Source organism: Sarcophilus harrisii, chromosome 5, assembly GCF_902635505.1.
Source record: "Sarcophilus harrisii chromosome 5, mSarHar1.11, whole genome shotgun sequence".
NCBI classification, from domain to species: Eukaryota; Metazoa; Chordata; class Mammalia; order Dasyuromorphia; family Dasyuridae; genus Sarcophilus; species Sarcophilus harrisii.
Window position 1 is genome coordinate 39,414,781 of NC_045430.1, and position 16,147 is coordinate 39,430,927.

At 32.4% G+C, this 16,147-nt stretch overlaps 1 protein-coding gene across 4 annotated transcripts in view; it reads right to left on the reverse strand.

Moving 5' to 3' along the window:
- Positions 1-4,896: 4,896 nt before the first annotated feature.
- Positions 4,897-16,147, reverse strand: part of TMTC3 (transmembrane O-mannosyltransferase targeting cadherins 3) — an 83,583-nt gene continuing 72,332 nt past the window's right edge. For all 4 annotated transcript variants that reach the window (XM_031939712.1, XM_031939714.1, XM_031939713.1 and 1 more), the window contains 4 exons: positions 15,418-15,521; positions 11,320-11,489; positions 9,064-9,290; positions 4,897-6,027 (listed from right to left, as the gene is read on the reverse strand). In XM_031939712.1, coding sequence (XP_031795572.1) covers positions 5,213-6,027; positions 9,064-9,290; positions 11,320-11,489; positions 15,418-15,521 — 1,316 coding nt within the window. In that variant the 3' untranslated portion in view covers positions 4,897-5,212. The remainder of the gene's footprint in view (positions 6,028-9,063; positions 9,291-11,319; positions 11,490-15,417; positions 15,522-16,147) is intronic.

Here is a 16,147-nt window from a genome sequence, read left to right on the forward strand (position 1 = left end):
CTACTGCCTCTTTGAGCAGCAGTTCTTTGTTAACAGAGCACCTGGACACAGGAGCTTGTGAGCACAAGTCTTTGTTATATGCAGTCACATCCTGCACTCCCACTATTTCCTGATCCCACTGATTATATTGGGTCTATGAGATCACACACACATCCAATAAGAGGAGACTTTCCCCTTGATGATGCGTCCTAAATGCAACCAGAGTTTCTGCACTCATGGCAGCTCCTGCTAGTTACAGAAGTCACATCCCGGTGCCTGAAACATTCGCCTTTTTACTTCCTTGTTGTGCCAGGCCAGGTTCCTCCCCTGACCCTTACAGTGGTTCATTTTATATAGCATTTATTCAGACAGAAGTTTAAAAAAAGATTAAAAATAAATGACAAATATATGAATTTCTTAAGTTAAAATTAACTAAAACAGGATTCTAAATAAGTCAAAATATTTTCTTAGTGTTATTTAAATGTATTAAATTATGTTTAATTTTTAAACTTTTTCCCCCCAAGTTTTTAAAATCTAAATACAAAAAAGGTAAATATAGAATTGCACATTAAGAATGTTATCCCCTAACTTACTGTTTGATAAAAATTGCTGGGAAAATTGGAAACTAATATGGCAGAAACTAGGCATTGATCCACACTTAACACCGTACACCAAGATAAGGTCAAAATGGGTTCATGACCTAGGAAAGAATGAAATTATTAAAAATTAGAGGAAATAGGATAGTTTACCTCTCAGACCTGTGGAAAGGAAGGTCTTTAGAAAAGAGAACTAGAATCATTACTGATCAAAAATAGAAAATTTCGATTATACAAACTGAAAAGTTTTTTGTACAAACAAAACTAATGCAGACAAGATTAGAAGGGAAGAAAAAACTGGGAAAAATTTTAAGTCAAAGGTTCTGATAAATATTTCCAAAATATATAGAGAATTAACTTAATTTATAAAAAATCGCCATTTCCAATTGAAAAATGGTCAAAGGATATGAAAGACAATTTCAGATGAAGAAATTAAACTATTTCTAGTCATATGAAAAGATGCTCCAAGTCATTATTAATCAGAGAAATGCAAATTAAGACATCTAAGATAACTACAACCTGTTTAAAGGGAAGGAAAAATAAAATGATTGTTGAGGGGAGTGGAAAAACTGGGAATTGATGCATTGTTGGTGGAGTTGTGAAACTAATCCAACCATTTTGAGAGAGTTTAAATTCAAAAAGTTATCAAACTGTGAACCCTTTGATCCAGCAGGTTACTACTGGGATTATATCCCAAAGAGATTAAAGAAGGGAAAGGGACCTGTAGTGCACGAATTTTGTGGGCCCTTTTGTAGTTAGAAACTGGAAACTGAAATGGATTCCATGTTGGAGAATGGTTTGAATAAATTGTGGATTGAAAAATTATGGAATATTATTTTCCCTGTAAGAAATGACCAACAGGATGATTTTTCCCAGAAAGGCCTGGAGAGACTTAACAACTGATGTGAGGAAATGAGCAGGACCAGGAGATCATTATATACTTAACAACAATACTAGATGATGACCAGTTCTGATGGATCGCACCTCAGCAACGATCAACCAAATCATTTCTAATGGACAGTAATGAACTGAACTAGCTATACCCAGAAAAGAACTCGGAGATGACTAAAAACCATTACATTGATTCCAATCCCTATATTTATGCACACCTGCATTTTTGATCTCCTTCACAAGCTAATTGTACAATATTTCAGAGTCTGACTTTTTACAGCAAAATAAGCTTTTGGTCATGTATAGTTATTGTGTATCTAATTTATATTTTAATGTTTTAACATCTACTGGTCATCCCCATTTAGGGAGGGGTGGGGGAAGAGGCGAAAAATTGGAACAAGAGGTTTGGCAATTGTTAATGCTGTAAAGTTACCCATGTATATATCCTGTAAATAAAAGGCTATTAAATTAAAAAAAAGAATGTTATCCCTTAATAGCTTCCAAAAAGACTTGAATGAAATAATTATAGAATAATTTTACCAACTTATGTAACCTATGAAAAGCTATTTAGCAACAAATCTTCCTTTTAAGAAACAAAGTGATATAGAATCTACCAGGCGATTTGTCATTGCTTTTCCTGAATACCTACATAGTATATATGGCCTTTTAACCATTTACTATACATGTGAGAACATTCAGATTCTACTTGGGGTGAAACGGAAGTGGTAATGAGAATTTTTTTTTAAACTCTCACTTTCCTACAAACCTGTAAACATTTTTCTTTTGCTGGGTTTCCTCAAACTCTCTTTGAATTCTTAGAAAAAGGAAGTTAATATTGACAAAAAAAAAAAAAAAAAAAAAAAACCAAAGGTACAGCAAAAACTTAAAATAATCTTTCATTTTAAAACCTTAAATTTTGATAAATATTTCTCAAGGGATAAATAATTATTTTACACATAGCCCCTAAAATACTATTAACTATCAAATTTTAAAATTCCAATAAGTGTGATGACATACACACATATTTCTTATAACCAAAAACCCTACTGAAATTTTAATTGACGTACAACACAAATAACTTTCAAGAAGTAAGGTACTTTGGAAACACTATATTATAGAAAGATGGAGATTAGCCAGTTTACTAAATGAATATTAAGGTTTTAATATTTTAAATAATTGTGAAATTTTCATTTAGACAGGATGTTATTTACTAGATTGGCCTTAATTACATACTAAATGCCATGTCCTACTTATATCTTTTATTTTTTCACACACACACACGCAAAAATTCTTTTTTGTTTTAGTAATTTATATATATATATATATGTAAATATATATATTATGTATGTATTTTCACAACCCAATGATAGCCATAAGTGCTTTATGAAGGCATATATCCCCTACCACAGCCCAGAAGGATTTTTTTTTAATCCTCAGTTTTTCTTAATAGAGTTCATTGCAATTTCCACTTAGAAATTTTTGGTTAAGTGTGAAGGATTAAATCCATTATGTGTCATTTTTCCACATGGCAATTAGTAGGCATTATATCTTCCTAGATACAAATATACAAGGTAAGGCTAGAAACTAAGCTTCTCTGTCTAAAAAGGGTCTTAGTAGAGAGTACAGAGGTTTCCTTTAGTGACTTGAAAATGATCTGCAGTAAATCATTTACGTACCCACTAAAATTGGGTCACCAGTACGATCCATGTCTATTAAAACACTTTATAAAACTGTCCTGAAAAGTACCATGAATTATTTTTCTGAAATATTTAACTAGAAATTATAAGCCCTATTCAATGACATATTGAAGCTTTAACATATTCTAAATGAAAACTATATTTGCACAGATTTTAAAATTTCTTTATAAGAACATTAACAAAAAAATTTAATTTAAAATAAAAAATATTTATTCTGAAACACTTTTTTTTTTTTTCTGGATTTAAAATTCCAAAAAGTTAAAAGTTAAAAATGATCATCAAATCGACTCTTATGATATTCACAATATTTTGGAAAACAGATGTCAATAGGTAAAGAAGCATTTTTAGTTAATCCACTAAAACATACATGAAAAGATAAACTCATTGAAATAGTAGTTTGGCCAAGAAAAAGTCCAAAAAGAAGGAATGAAACAGATGTATTTAATATAGAAATGGGAACATTTTAATGAATCAGTAGTCAAAATAAATATTTAATTAAAATGAACAAAAATGGTAAACAATAGAATTTAGTGCTTCAAAAGAAACCAAGTGTCTTTTCTTTTCCTCAAAATTAAATAACACTGGCTTTAGTGGTTTTTCTGTTGAATTGTTCACAAATATTTGTTCAACGAGTACATAATTTTAAAACCAAAAACCTCATTACTTCAGAATACAAGACCAAATGACTTTGGGGAAGTCATTTACTATCACAAGTAGAATTTTGTTGTTGTTGGTCAGTCATTTTTCAGGGAGTTCTGATTCTTGGTGACCCTATTTGGGGTTTTCTCAGCAAAGACAACAGAGTGGTTTGCCCTTTCTTTCTCCAGCTCATTTTATAGATGAGGAAACTGAGGCAAACTGGGTGAAGTGACTTGTATAGGACCACTTGTGTTAAGTGTCTGAACCTAGATTTGAAATTGGAAAGATGAGTCTTCCTGATTCAGGTCTTGGGATTCTATCCACTGTGCTACCTACCCACTCACAAAAGTTATAAGTGGTACAAAAATTATACAAGGAAGCTTGATACAATGGAAGGAGCAATAAATAGCGTTAAGAGTTAGAAGACGTGCATCAATCCCATCCCACTTCTCTACTTTTGTGACATCAGGCCCACATCAATGTTCTTGGGCCTTGGTTTCCTCAATCTGTAAAATATGGAGGTTAGACTAGATAGCCTCTTTAGTTCTCTCCAGCCCTAGATTTATAATGCTCTGGCCTTATGAAGTTATATGTATTAAAATTTAAGGGTTTGTAGAGAGTGAAAGACAAAAAGTAATGTGGCGTTATAACAACTATATGATTTACTAGCTGTGCTTAATAAGTATTCTTTCTCAAAAGAAAATGCAGTAAAATTCTATAAGATTACTACCAGAAGGCTGCATGTCAGTCACAGAGGCTTTAAAAACTTTTTATATAGTGCTAATGGATAATTGTACAACTGTGAAAATATATACTGAAATAATGTATTTACATCCTAAACATTAATTGCTTAAAAAAAAAGCACTAAACAAGCACTAAAACAAACAACAACAAAAAACACATAAAAACTAAGCCAGTGCTTTTTTGATAGAGGAAAGTTTCTTACTGAACACGAGTGATGCACAGAAAAAAATACAGTCAAGTAGTATTTTTAATCTACAACTGGATTCTACTAGATGAAAACAGGCTAAAATTCATAAGAAATAGGAAAATAAAAAGGGTTGCATGAAATAAAGTTGCACAAATTGAAACTGCTCTGTGGGATAGTTTCCAATTGACAATATCCAACAATTTTTTTGCCATTAGAAATTTCCTCTGGGCTTTTTAAAAACAATGATTTCTCCACTTTTGACTTAATAAATTTCTCTCATATTCAAAACAATCCCACAATTCAACCTAATACATAAAATTAAGTTGATCTATTATTCTCCACAGATAGAGAAATAACTTATTATAGGCTGTTATGTATTCTTTCCACTTTCTGAAACATCTAGTTTGAGCAAACTTTAATTTAAATGCTACAAATTAAGGTTATTTTCCATACTGTTGTTATCGTAATAAAGAATAAGGTTATTCGCCATTTAAAATACGTTCTATCTCCTCTAGTCTTTTTAAAGCAGCAACTCTTTTTTTTTCAATGTCACTGATTTCTTTTGTTGTTTTTTTGTTTTCTTTCTCTGTATTTTCTTCTGATTGTGTGTTCAATTGAGACGGACTTTTGTTATTATCATTTTGCACTGTCTCGGTGGATTTGTGTTCACTTTTTATTTCGTCTAAGTTTTCAAATGGAGTTTTTTTGCTCCCTTCTACACGAGTGGTCCCAGCTGGTGGAAGATATAACCGTTCTCCACCACCAGCGGAAGAAATTTTAACTCTTACTATGTTCAAATGACGATGTATATATTCTTCATGTGGTGCTAAGTCAAGTGTCTCAAGTAGGCATTTTTCTGCTTTGATCAAGTCCCCCTCCTCAAAATAAACAACACAAAGATTGTGTTTTCCTTGGACATTGTTGGGATCCATTTCTACAATCTTTTCAAAACATTCTTTTGCTCCAACTATGTCTCTCTTCTGATTCATCAGAATGTCTCCCTTTAAGATGAGACCTTTGATGTGATCTGGGTAGTAGCGAAGGAGCTCTTCCAGCACGGGCAAAGCCATTAATTCCTTTGAGGACTGAGAATATAGAAGAGCCAAGTTGAACAAAGCACTTCTGAAGCCTGCCTGCAGCTTGATGGCTTTCTTCATCCACATCTCAGCTTCACTGCTTTTTTTGTCATCCATAGCTAGCATGCCCAGATTGAAGTAGCCATTTGCATCATGGGGTTCTTGACTTACATAGTTGAGCAGTCGTTTCTTTGCTTCAGGCCTAACTTTAGCTTCACCTAAGAATTACAAAAGTAACAACAAAAACTTTTAATCCTTTTGTCACCAATGAGATAACTCGATAAATTCATTTTTCACCAAAACTTTTGGTGAGATAACAGGAGCCTGGGAAAGCCATATAACTGCTTTTTATGCAACTCTTCCCTCAGACTAGTGCTTGAGGCACAAATGAATCCATAATCAGGGTGTGACTAGAAGATTTTGGGGAGCACAGATACTTCTTTAGATGTAAAGGAAAATATAAAACCTTGCATTAATTTTGAATAAGCAATGCCATGAAAAGATAGTGAGTTCATCAAACTCTCAGAATCATTATTCTTATGCAACCCAGAAATGGTGCCCTAAGCATTCATAAAGAAGTGATTTGCCTAGATATAGCTTTTAAAAACTGTATTATTAGCATCAATAGCCACGTATGTAGATCAAACATAGAAGTTTAGACAAAACTTTAAGTAACCAAAGGCTGTTGATCTTGATCTATTTGGTGGAAGGTAGATTGATATTTCACTTTCTTAATAAGAAAGCAAAATGGCATGTGATAGTAAGAAGAGACTGAAATGTGGGGACAGGAACCAGAGATTTGATTTTTAGTTCTATCATTACTTTGATGACTATAAGGCAATTCACTTTTTTAAGCCTATTTTCCTTATTGGCATTAGAAGGCATTTAATAAACACTTGACTTTTTTGCAGAAAATATAGTAGCTATCCTTTTTACTTCAGGATTATTATAAAGATAAAAGAAAAACAAACTCAAGGACAAAATACTAATATGTTTAAGAAAATGAGACAGTAACTATTAATCAAATAGGCGCAGGTGTTACAATAGAATGTGCTTATCAGAAGTCAGAAAAGTTGAGTTTAAATGCTGACTAAGCACCTTATTTTTTAGGCACTCTTGAAGCTCATCTGAAAATGAAGAGGTTGACATCTAAGCCCCCTTACAATTTATATTCTTTTTAAAAAAAAACAAAAACAGATCTGGGGGCAGAGGAACTTCAAGGCATCCTTTAATAATAGATTCTCTATTAAAAGGGATTATTTTACCCCATTGAATTCACAGCTTTTTCTATGGAGGTAAATATTTCAACTTCTCTCTAACAAATTGTTGAACCAAAATGAAAAAGATCCAGGCATAAAGAAAGCATTCCTAATTAGTTATTAGGTAGTATGCTAGAATCAAAGAACATTTACCTTGTTAGTCAGCAAACTTTGGTTCTAAGTCTTTAGCAAGTCTCTTAGACTCTAGTCTGAACCTTCCTGTTCAGTGGGTTAGATAGACTACATGATGTCTATAGTTATCTCTGATCTCCAAAGAGCTAATAAAACTTTATTATCAGATGAATGGAACCTTCTCTCCAAAGCTACAAATATAATTTTGAACAAAATTAATTTCAAGTCTTTCAAATATGTAAAATATTTTGCTGCTATCAAAAATACTGTTCTCAAACATTTAGGGTTAGGGCCCAGAGCCCTCCCTATTCTCCCTTTCCCAAGTGTTGTGCCTAGCTCCCTTAAGATCCCAGTTTGGTGGATGGATATATTCATGTTAGTTCTTTGATAAGTGGGCAATCATGAACTACAATCCTGGCATTATGGAGGATTTATATTTTGTCATTTGTCCTGTAGCAGCCACTTTGCCCTAAAAGCAACTGTACCTTCCTCTCCCTGCTCATTCAGCCTTCAGACTTGCAGGGGCAATGCCAAATGCACAGCCACTAGGTTTTGCCATTTTACTGGTCAGTGATTTCCACAATTAGAAGAGCTCTTTAGAGCAGGGACTATTGATTGCTTTCCTACTTGCAGAAAGCATAGTGTTTGGCACATAATATATACTTAATAAATGATTTTATATTCCATCTTGGATAGCAAAATCCTATCTAAGATACTAAAGATGAAGTTGTTTTCCCAAATGACAAGACTCCCTCCTTAACCTAGCTGCAATGATTTTGTTCAAACAAAAATATTACAATTTTATGTGCTTAAAAGTATCTATTTTTTAAACTTGCAATTGCTTCTATTGTTTAGTTCAGAATTATCTTCTTAACCATTATATATGAAATTATGATGTTCTCTGATTTTTTAATATGAATTTATTTTGAGCTTACAATGTCATATAGCATGAGATACTGATCTAAAAAACCTAATCTGTCAAACTGCTTTTGAGTTTTTCCAGCAATTCTCTTCAAATAAGAAATCTTCTCAAAAAACTTAGTATTTTTTACTTTATCAAACATTGTACAATCAAGCTTAATAACTCCAGATTCTTCCTAATCCTAATTATCTACGTTTCTATTTTTAAACAATATCAATTTTTTTTTTTAAATGATACAATTTAAGGTCTGGAAGTGCTACTCTCCTATATTCTTATATTTTTTTTCTATTACTTCTTTTGAGATTTTAGCCTTCCCCTCCCCAAATAAAAGTGTTTCTTTTTTATTATTATTAAGCATCCACTTAGATACTTTATGACTTTTGTAGTTATTTTGAATAGGATTTTCCTTCCAAAATAATCATGTATTTAAACAAATATAAAAGCACTTACTGTGCTAGATCCTGGGGGTAGGTATATTGCTCAGGTAAGATAAAGTATTTTCCCTCATGTACTTTTACAACAGTTGACGGGGATGGGGTGGGAGTGGTGTGGAAAGAGACATAAATAGGTAACTAGGATAAATGAAAAATATTATTAGGGAGTAGAAAAACTATTGTGATAAAACATCATTACTTCCTAAGAATACCATTCTAACAAATTTGTAACAAATATTTAGTATAATATTGCATTTAGATGCTTCATTGTTCAATATTGAAAAAGTTTCAAGTACTTTTAAAAATTCATTCACTTTAGTCTTATAATTTTATTTAAATCATCAATTTTCCATATATGTGAAGTTTGTTAAAGGGGTAAACAAATACTAGTTAGACTTCTGAATCATGACAAATGATAAATATAATTAATAAAAAGTTTTACTGTATTGGGGCACTGGGGGATGATCCTGATTTAACTAGAAATATATTTAAAATATGCCAACATACCAGATTCTTGCATGAGTAGGGCAGAATTGAATAGTGCTAATTTATGATTAGGATTCATCTTCAAAGCCCGGTCAAAGTTTCGAAGGGCTTCAGTTGATTCTTTAAGTTCAATATTAACAATTGCCAAGTTGTACCAGAGGTCTGCATTGCTTCGGTCAAGATCCAATGCCCTAAGATATGATTCCTTTGCTTTTAAAGGTTTATTCATTTTTAAAAGTAATTCTCCTCTGTGGAAGAAGAAAATGAAAACTTTCGTTTACAATATTACATTTATACTTGCAACTTAAAAAGTTTCAACAAGGTAAGCTCTCCTAGGTACTTACTCTTCAACCTTTCAATTTTTCTCTCAAAAATAACAATCATAATTAGAGAATACAACAATGTCTCTTATTCCTATGTTTACTTCTATGTTTAGCATGTGTTTTGCTTTATTAAGAAAGGTATGAAGTAATTAAAAACAGAGGAAAAAAATACACCAGCTTAAGATGTTAGTTGAACAGAAGGAAAGAGAGGATGGAGAGGAAGATGGGGAGAGAGAGAGAAAAAAGATCTGCCCTGATATTTTCAGGGAGGGCTTAACTAATTTGTCAAAGTAAATATAATTAAATATGATTCCTGAACAAGATTTGCCAAAAGATTTTATCAAAAAAGAAAAAAAAAGGGGGGGGGGGGAAGGCACCATTTAGATATCATATAGATAGGCACCCATGAACACTGTGGACATAGATTATGAGTAAAAATAGAGGCAGCTCAAGTTGAAGCCTTTCTTGATCATTCCATGCTAATGTGACCTCTCTCTCAAATGCATTATATTTTTTGTAATTTTTACTTACTTCTCTATATACTTATCTAAGTACTTATCTCCTCTTAGAATATGAGTCTTAAAAGTATGATAATTTCATTCTTTGAATGTGTATCCCTAGAGTCTAACAATACTTGGTACATAATGGATGCTTAATAAAAGTGGGATAAACAGCAGCTAACTTCACAGAGATATTGTGAGAACAAATAAGATCATACTTATAATTGGGCAGGTACCTGGCACATAATATTTCCTTCTCTCTTAAATGGACTAACCAAATGGAGAAGAATATGATGGAATTAGGAAGTAATGGATCAAGAGCTTCCTTGTCTTATTTTGTTAGAGACATCTAACTTACTCTGAGATTAAATGGAAGGGAGAACAGGTGAAGAGAGATTTTGAGGGTGACGAAGGAATTTATGACAAATTGACTTCAATAACAGAGTAGGAGCCAAGACCATCTACAGAAGGGAAGTATACTAAGTTTGGAGTTTTAGGAGAAAGAAGCAGGTTTCTAACAGCAGCTCTGATGATATGAAAGAGAGTCAATCAGGAATGAACAGAATTGCCATCTATTGGCAAGGGTTCTCCCTCAGGTAGCATGAATTTATAATGTATCCTTTTTGGATAATTTATGACTTTTTTTCCTCCAGTAGTGTTCAATAACTTGAAGAGGTGGAGAAGATAGGTGGTGGGGATGATTCCCAGGTCTGAGGATTAGCAAGATCTAGGATAAAGAAGCAAAGGCAGGGAAGGGGACAGGAGATTGTTAAAATGATTGTGTGTGTGTGTGTGTGTGAGAGAGAGAGAACATCACACCGGTCAAGAACATCTCACACACACACACACACACACACATCCCACACACACAAAATAAATGATCTTGATAGGATAGTGTTAAGAGTTTGAAGGCAATAAATTGAATCCAGAAAGGCACATCAGGATAGAAGAACAAGAAAAGATTCTGACTCAGTATAGCGATAGCATGTTGAGAGTCAAAATTAGGCTTAGATGGAGTGCAACAGTGGGAAAAGTAGAAACACAGAATAAATGGGAAAAAAATTTTCAATTCTAATTGGGATGCCAGAAACACATCCATTCCAAACACCGGCAATATAAGAACTCTAAGAAGGTTTAATGAACATAAAAAAGTTAGGTACACTAAAAGCTCTAATTGAGTCTCAAAATTTACATTAAAAAAATTATTCATTAATTCAGTTATTTCCTAGGTACTCTGAAAAAGATTATTGGGGAAAGTGAGAAGCAAAGAATTAGGAGACATACATCATTCATAATTAAGGAACTACCGATGAGATGAATCTTCATAGGTTTTTGCTTCCTCCTCCCTCCCTCAACTATGGGGAAAAAAAAGTATTATTTCTAATTCAGTCACAATCATTTGCAAAGACAAAACAGACAACCTTATATAAGAATAGTACAAATTAAAGCAATACCTGCTAATATAAGCCTGTTTGAAATCTGGTCGCATACTAATTGCTTGTCGATACAATTGATCTGCTTCTTCAAGTCGAGACTCGTTTACACGAATCAAGTTGGCAAGATTAATATAAACATTTAAATGGTTAGGAGCAATTCGTGCAGCATATTTTTTGCCTGGAATAATCTGGTTAAAAGAAAAAGTACTTTTATGATTTATAGTACCAAGGCAAAACAAATTTCAAGTGAGAGATGAGGCATTCATATCAGGCAACTAAATTAAAAGCCATATATATAAAATATCCACTCAGGATGATTTTAATAAGTGGCATTACTAAAAATATAAAATCCATTTAAAAAGAACAAAATGTTATGCAAATGATTTATGATTTTGGCATGGTCTTGCCCTACAAAAATGCATATTTTGGTCCATTCACATCCGTTTATCCTTGGGACTCATCTATGTCTTCCCATAAATTTGTCATAGAGCTGTGTTTCTTGTTCCTCACCTCCCTGCTCAACTTTTAAAAATATCATAAACATGCTAATAGAACATCCCTCACTCTCATCATATGACCAGCCCATTAAAAATATTTTCTTTCTGGGCACCAGAAGCAGAATAGGTTGAACTCTTAACCTCCCAGATCCTGGGCCACTCCACCTTAGGTCTGGAGAGTAGACATGGCTAGTGAAACTATTTCAAAAAGTTAGGGAGCCATCTTCTCAACAGGTATCCTTCTTCAAGGATACTAGATCTTACCACCTTCCTTGCAGCTGTGTCCTCCAGATTCCTTAGCTGTGTCCTCTTTCCCTGCCATAACACTATGGAACTCTGTGAATTTCCATCTGTCCTGAAATAAAACCTTGTATGTGTTGTCTCCTATAATAACATTTCAATTTGGATCCTCAGTGCTTAGTACATAATAAGAATGCTCCATCAATTCTTTTATTTATTAATTCATTCATTCTAATACCTTTTGAGAGATTAAAACTTATATAACAAAAATCAGAGAAATGAAAGTGCTTGATTCAATTTTAATCTATTGAAGGCTGTAGTGTTCTGTGATTCAAAGCCATATAGCAGAATATCAAAATTAAAAAAAGACAGGATTCATTTGAAGAAGTTTGGTGTTATTAAAGATGCTCTGAAATTTTCCACAGACAATCCAATCCATTCTCCTGTTTGATCCTGGGCCCAATTTGTTGTCCATTTGTAGTTTATATATAAATTCTACAGGTTCTCTATTCAACTGCTGTCATAATCTGAGCAACAGATATTAATCACTGGATTTTTCATTCTGGTGGATGGTTAGGGCAGATTTTTGGGGGAGGATGATTATGGATCAATGTGTTTTTTTCCTTTATGCAATATGCAAAATATTAGCAACTAACAGGAATATTTGGTGAGTCTCGACAATTGGGAAGAATCCATCTTTAATCTGAATTTTGCACAAATCTCCTTCATGACAATGGTAAATACCTTTGGCAGGCATACTTCTGCTTTATGCTTCACAAAGGAACACTGAGAGGACTATCTTCCTTTTAGTTTTAAGTAAAATATTACCTTTATAATTATATATATCATCTACTTCCTAAGTTTTTCATATAGTCTTCTTCCTAGACCCTCAGAAAGATCCAATCTTTATAAAAAAAAAAAAAAACCCAGCAACAACAAAGTTCATCAAATATGATGAATAGCATATAAAACAGTCTGATTGGATTGCAGAATATGTTAAAAAAAAAAAAAAGCACAATCTACAAGGAAGCTGGAAATACAGGTTAAGGTCAGGTTGTGATAGACTTTAAAAGTTAAAAGAAAGGGTGTTTATATTTTTTCGTTTTTTTTCTCTAAAGGCAACAGGGAATCTCTGAAGTTTTATGATTATGAGTATGACATGATCAGATCTGTACTTAAAATTACTATTAAATATGAAGGGGAGAGAATCTTGAAGCTAGAAGACTAATAAGGAAGTCCTGGTTCTCTTTTTCAAATACACTATGAATTAATTCCTCAATGCTTCATAACTTTGATACATCTAAAATACATGTATGTATTCTATATACACTGGTCCAATACTGCTGTTTTTCACATCTCTATTTTGTCTTCTTTATTATTCTCTTACTTTTGTCCTTATTTGTCTTTAGTGTGGGCACATAAGATTTTAAGTAATATGAATCTCTTGTTAGCATGCTGTATATTCTGTTTTGTAAAAGTAGCTTATTTCCAGCCCCAATACACTTTTTGTGTCCCTTCATTACAAACTACAGTAAATTCTCTTTAACCTCACTCTCATTCACATCTCCTTCCTATCTGCTGTAAAGGTCAGTGGGTAAGAGACTGGGCAGAAGTATTATTTATTCATTAGATGAGAGCTGTTTCAATGACTAGTAGTAGAAATGAGACGGAAACTGCTCTCTATACATTTCTGTACAAAATATTTATAATCTGTATTCTTTTAGGATGAAAATAACAAAAGAGTAGCTTTCTAAGGATTAGCCTAAGTAAGTCAGTTTCATCTTTTTTGGTGACTTTAGCTGGTGCTTACTGTAGACAGGAACTTATGATTCGAAGAATCACAATATATTTGGCAGGAAGTTTCTTTGTAAAATACAAGTTTTGGTGTTTTTCATTCATTATTCCTGACATATTTTTGTACTATTTTTTTTCCTGTTGCCATCTTTTCTTACCTTTGCATTAAGAAAGTCATCAAGTCATACAATATTCTGATTTAGTCTGAAGTATAAGCTTAATTACTTGCAGAGTTTCTCTTTTGTAGCTGACACTAGTGACAAAATTTTCATAGTGGATTCTCAAAAGCTAGACCCAGTGGAGTACAAATTCTGGAAGGTTCCACTCTGCTTTCAAGTAAAAGAAGGAGTATGCTGCTGTCCAAGGACCAACCAAGCTAAGTGCAGAGAAACCCAAGACTGCCCCATTTTCTGCTGGTTTGCCATCACAGAACTTTTCACCACATCACCAATTTCTAATCTATCAGTCTTGGTAGAAGATTCTAGAATTGGGTTTAACTGATTTAACTTGAGAAGACACTGAAAATTAGTTCTTGGTATGTCTTACAAAGAATAAACAATCAATTTTATAGTAGTTACAGATGAGAAGCATATAGTTCTGTCAATGACTGGTTTCATTTCACAAATGAACATCTTTTGAAATTCATACACAGCCTTTTAATTAAGTTGCTGCTACAACAAAAATTATTCATGGTTGGGAAAGAAGAAATGCCTTATTTCTGAGTGACAGTAAACTATAATTTGTCAGAATAGTTAAATAATAATAATTTAGCTGAATTATTCTGATTAACTGAACTTTCCTATACACAGATTACTTGCCTAGAAGTTAAACATTTAACAAACTACCTATATAACACGTTAAGTATATATAATCTAATCATAGAATTATAATATATAAAAAGGAACTCATCTAGTTCTCTCATTTTATAGAAAAGGAAATTGTTGTTACATGACTTGGGCAAAATCAGACATTATTAGTGCTTTTTCTGCTCTATAAGATATGAATATTAATGACTATTTTGTGGTACCTTAGGTGGAAAAGATCTGTACTAGCCCTTTAGAATGCTTTTTGAAAAAAATCCCTTCTGTGAGATGGTTTATTATTTATATTTTATAACAATGTAGTGAGGTATAAGAAAAAAATTACGGATATCTCAGACCTGTTTGGGTTGGGAATTTAGAAAGTTAAATCCCTTCATTTTTTTTAAGAGAATTAAAAATGTTGGTTTGTTAAAATACAAACAAAAGTAATATTTTAATGAAATTAAGTATGAAATGTAAAGTGTATTAATAAGACTGTAGAAAATATCAATAACTTGAGTCATTTAATGAGTTAATTAAAACATACAAGGTTTCCCAAAAATCTTAGTGTAATTTTAAGTTATTAATGTTTAAAGCTACCCTATTTGAGGCACTCTGTATTTTTGTACTATAAAAATCTAAAATGGCTAGAAATGATAGCTTTTTTTTGGAGTATTACTATTTTTATTGGATTGTAAATGCAAGAAAAAAAGAACTTAATAAAAAATGTTTGTGCTATAGTAAAACTTAACTAGAATAAAGTTTAAAAAAATAATATTACTTACTTGTGGCATCAGTGATTTAGCAATCATATAAGATTCCTCAGCTTCTTTGGTTCTATTTAAATTTTTATAAGTTCTTCCTACATTCATGTGAGCCCCAATATCATCTAAAATAAAACATTTGATAGCTTCATATAAAAGTATCTTATGAACAATACTACTTATATAATATATATGACTAAATAAAACAGTATTATATAGCACATATATAAACAAAACAAAAACATGTATTGTTCTAGAGACTTCACCCTGTAGTATACAATAAGTATTTAACAGGTGATAATAGTTCCTCCTGTAGGGAACCCAGCAAGAGACAATGACATTCACACCATTTTACACTGTTTTTATTCTAATTTGTATTATGATTTTTTTTTCTCTCAAATTGTAAACTCTTTGAAGGCAGGGACCATGTATTGAGGAACCATGTATTAGCACTTTGGGAGAAAAAGTCTTCCTATGCCAATAGCATAAATTAAGATCTGGAATATGGTGAAAAAGAGTGACAGTATTTTACCTAGCCTCAAGATTTCTATGCATCCAGTTTTTCTAACTGACCAATGAGTAAGAGACCTCCTCTCCCAAGACTTCAGTACATAAAGCTAAACCTTTTCCATTAAATGAGAAAAGTACAAAGAGGACAAGAAGAATAGGGAAAGACAGACAAACATTTCTTTACCAAGGCATACTGCAAAAGCTCAAAAAAATTTTAAATTTTATTTACTTCTTCATAGAG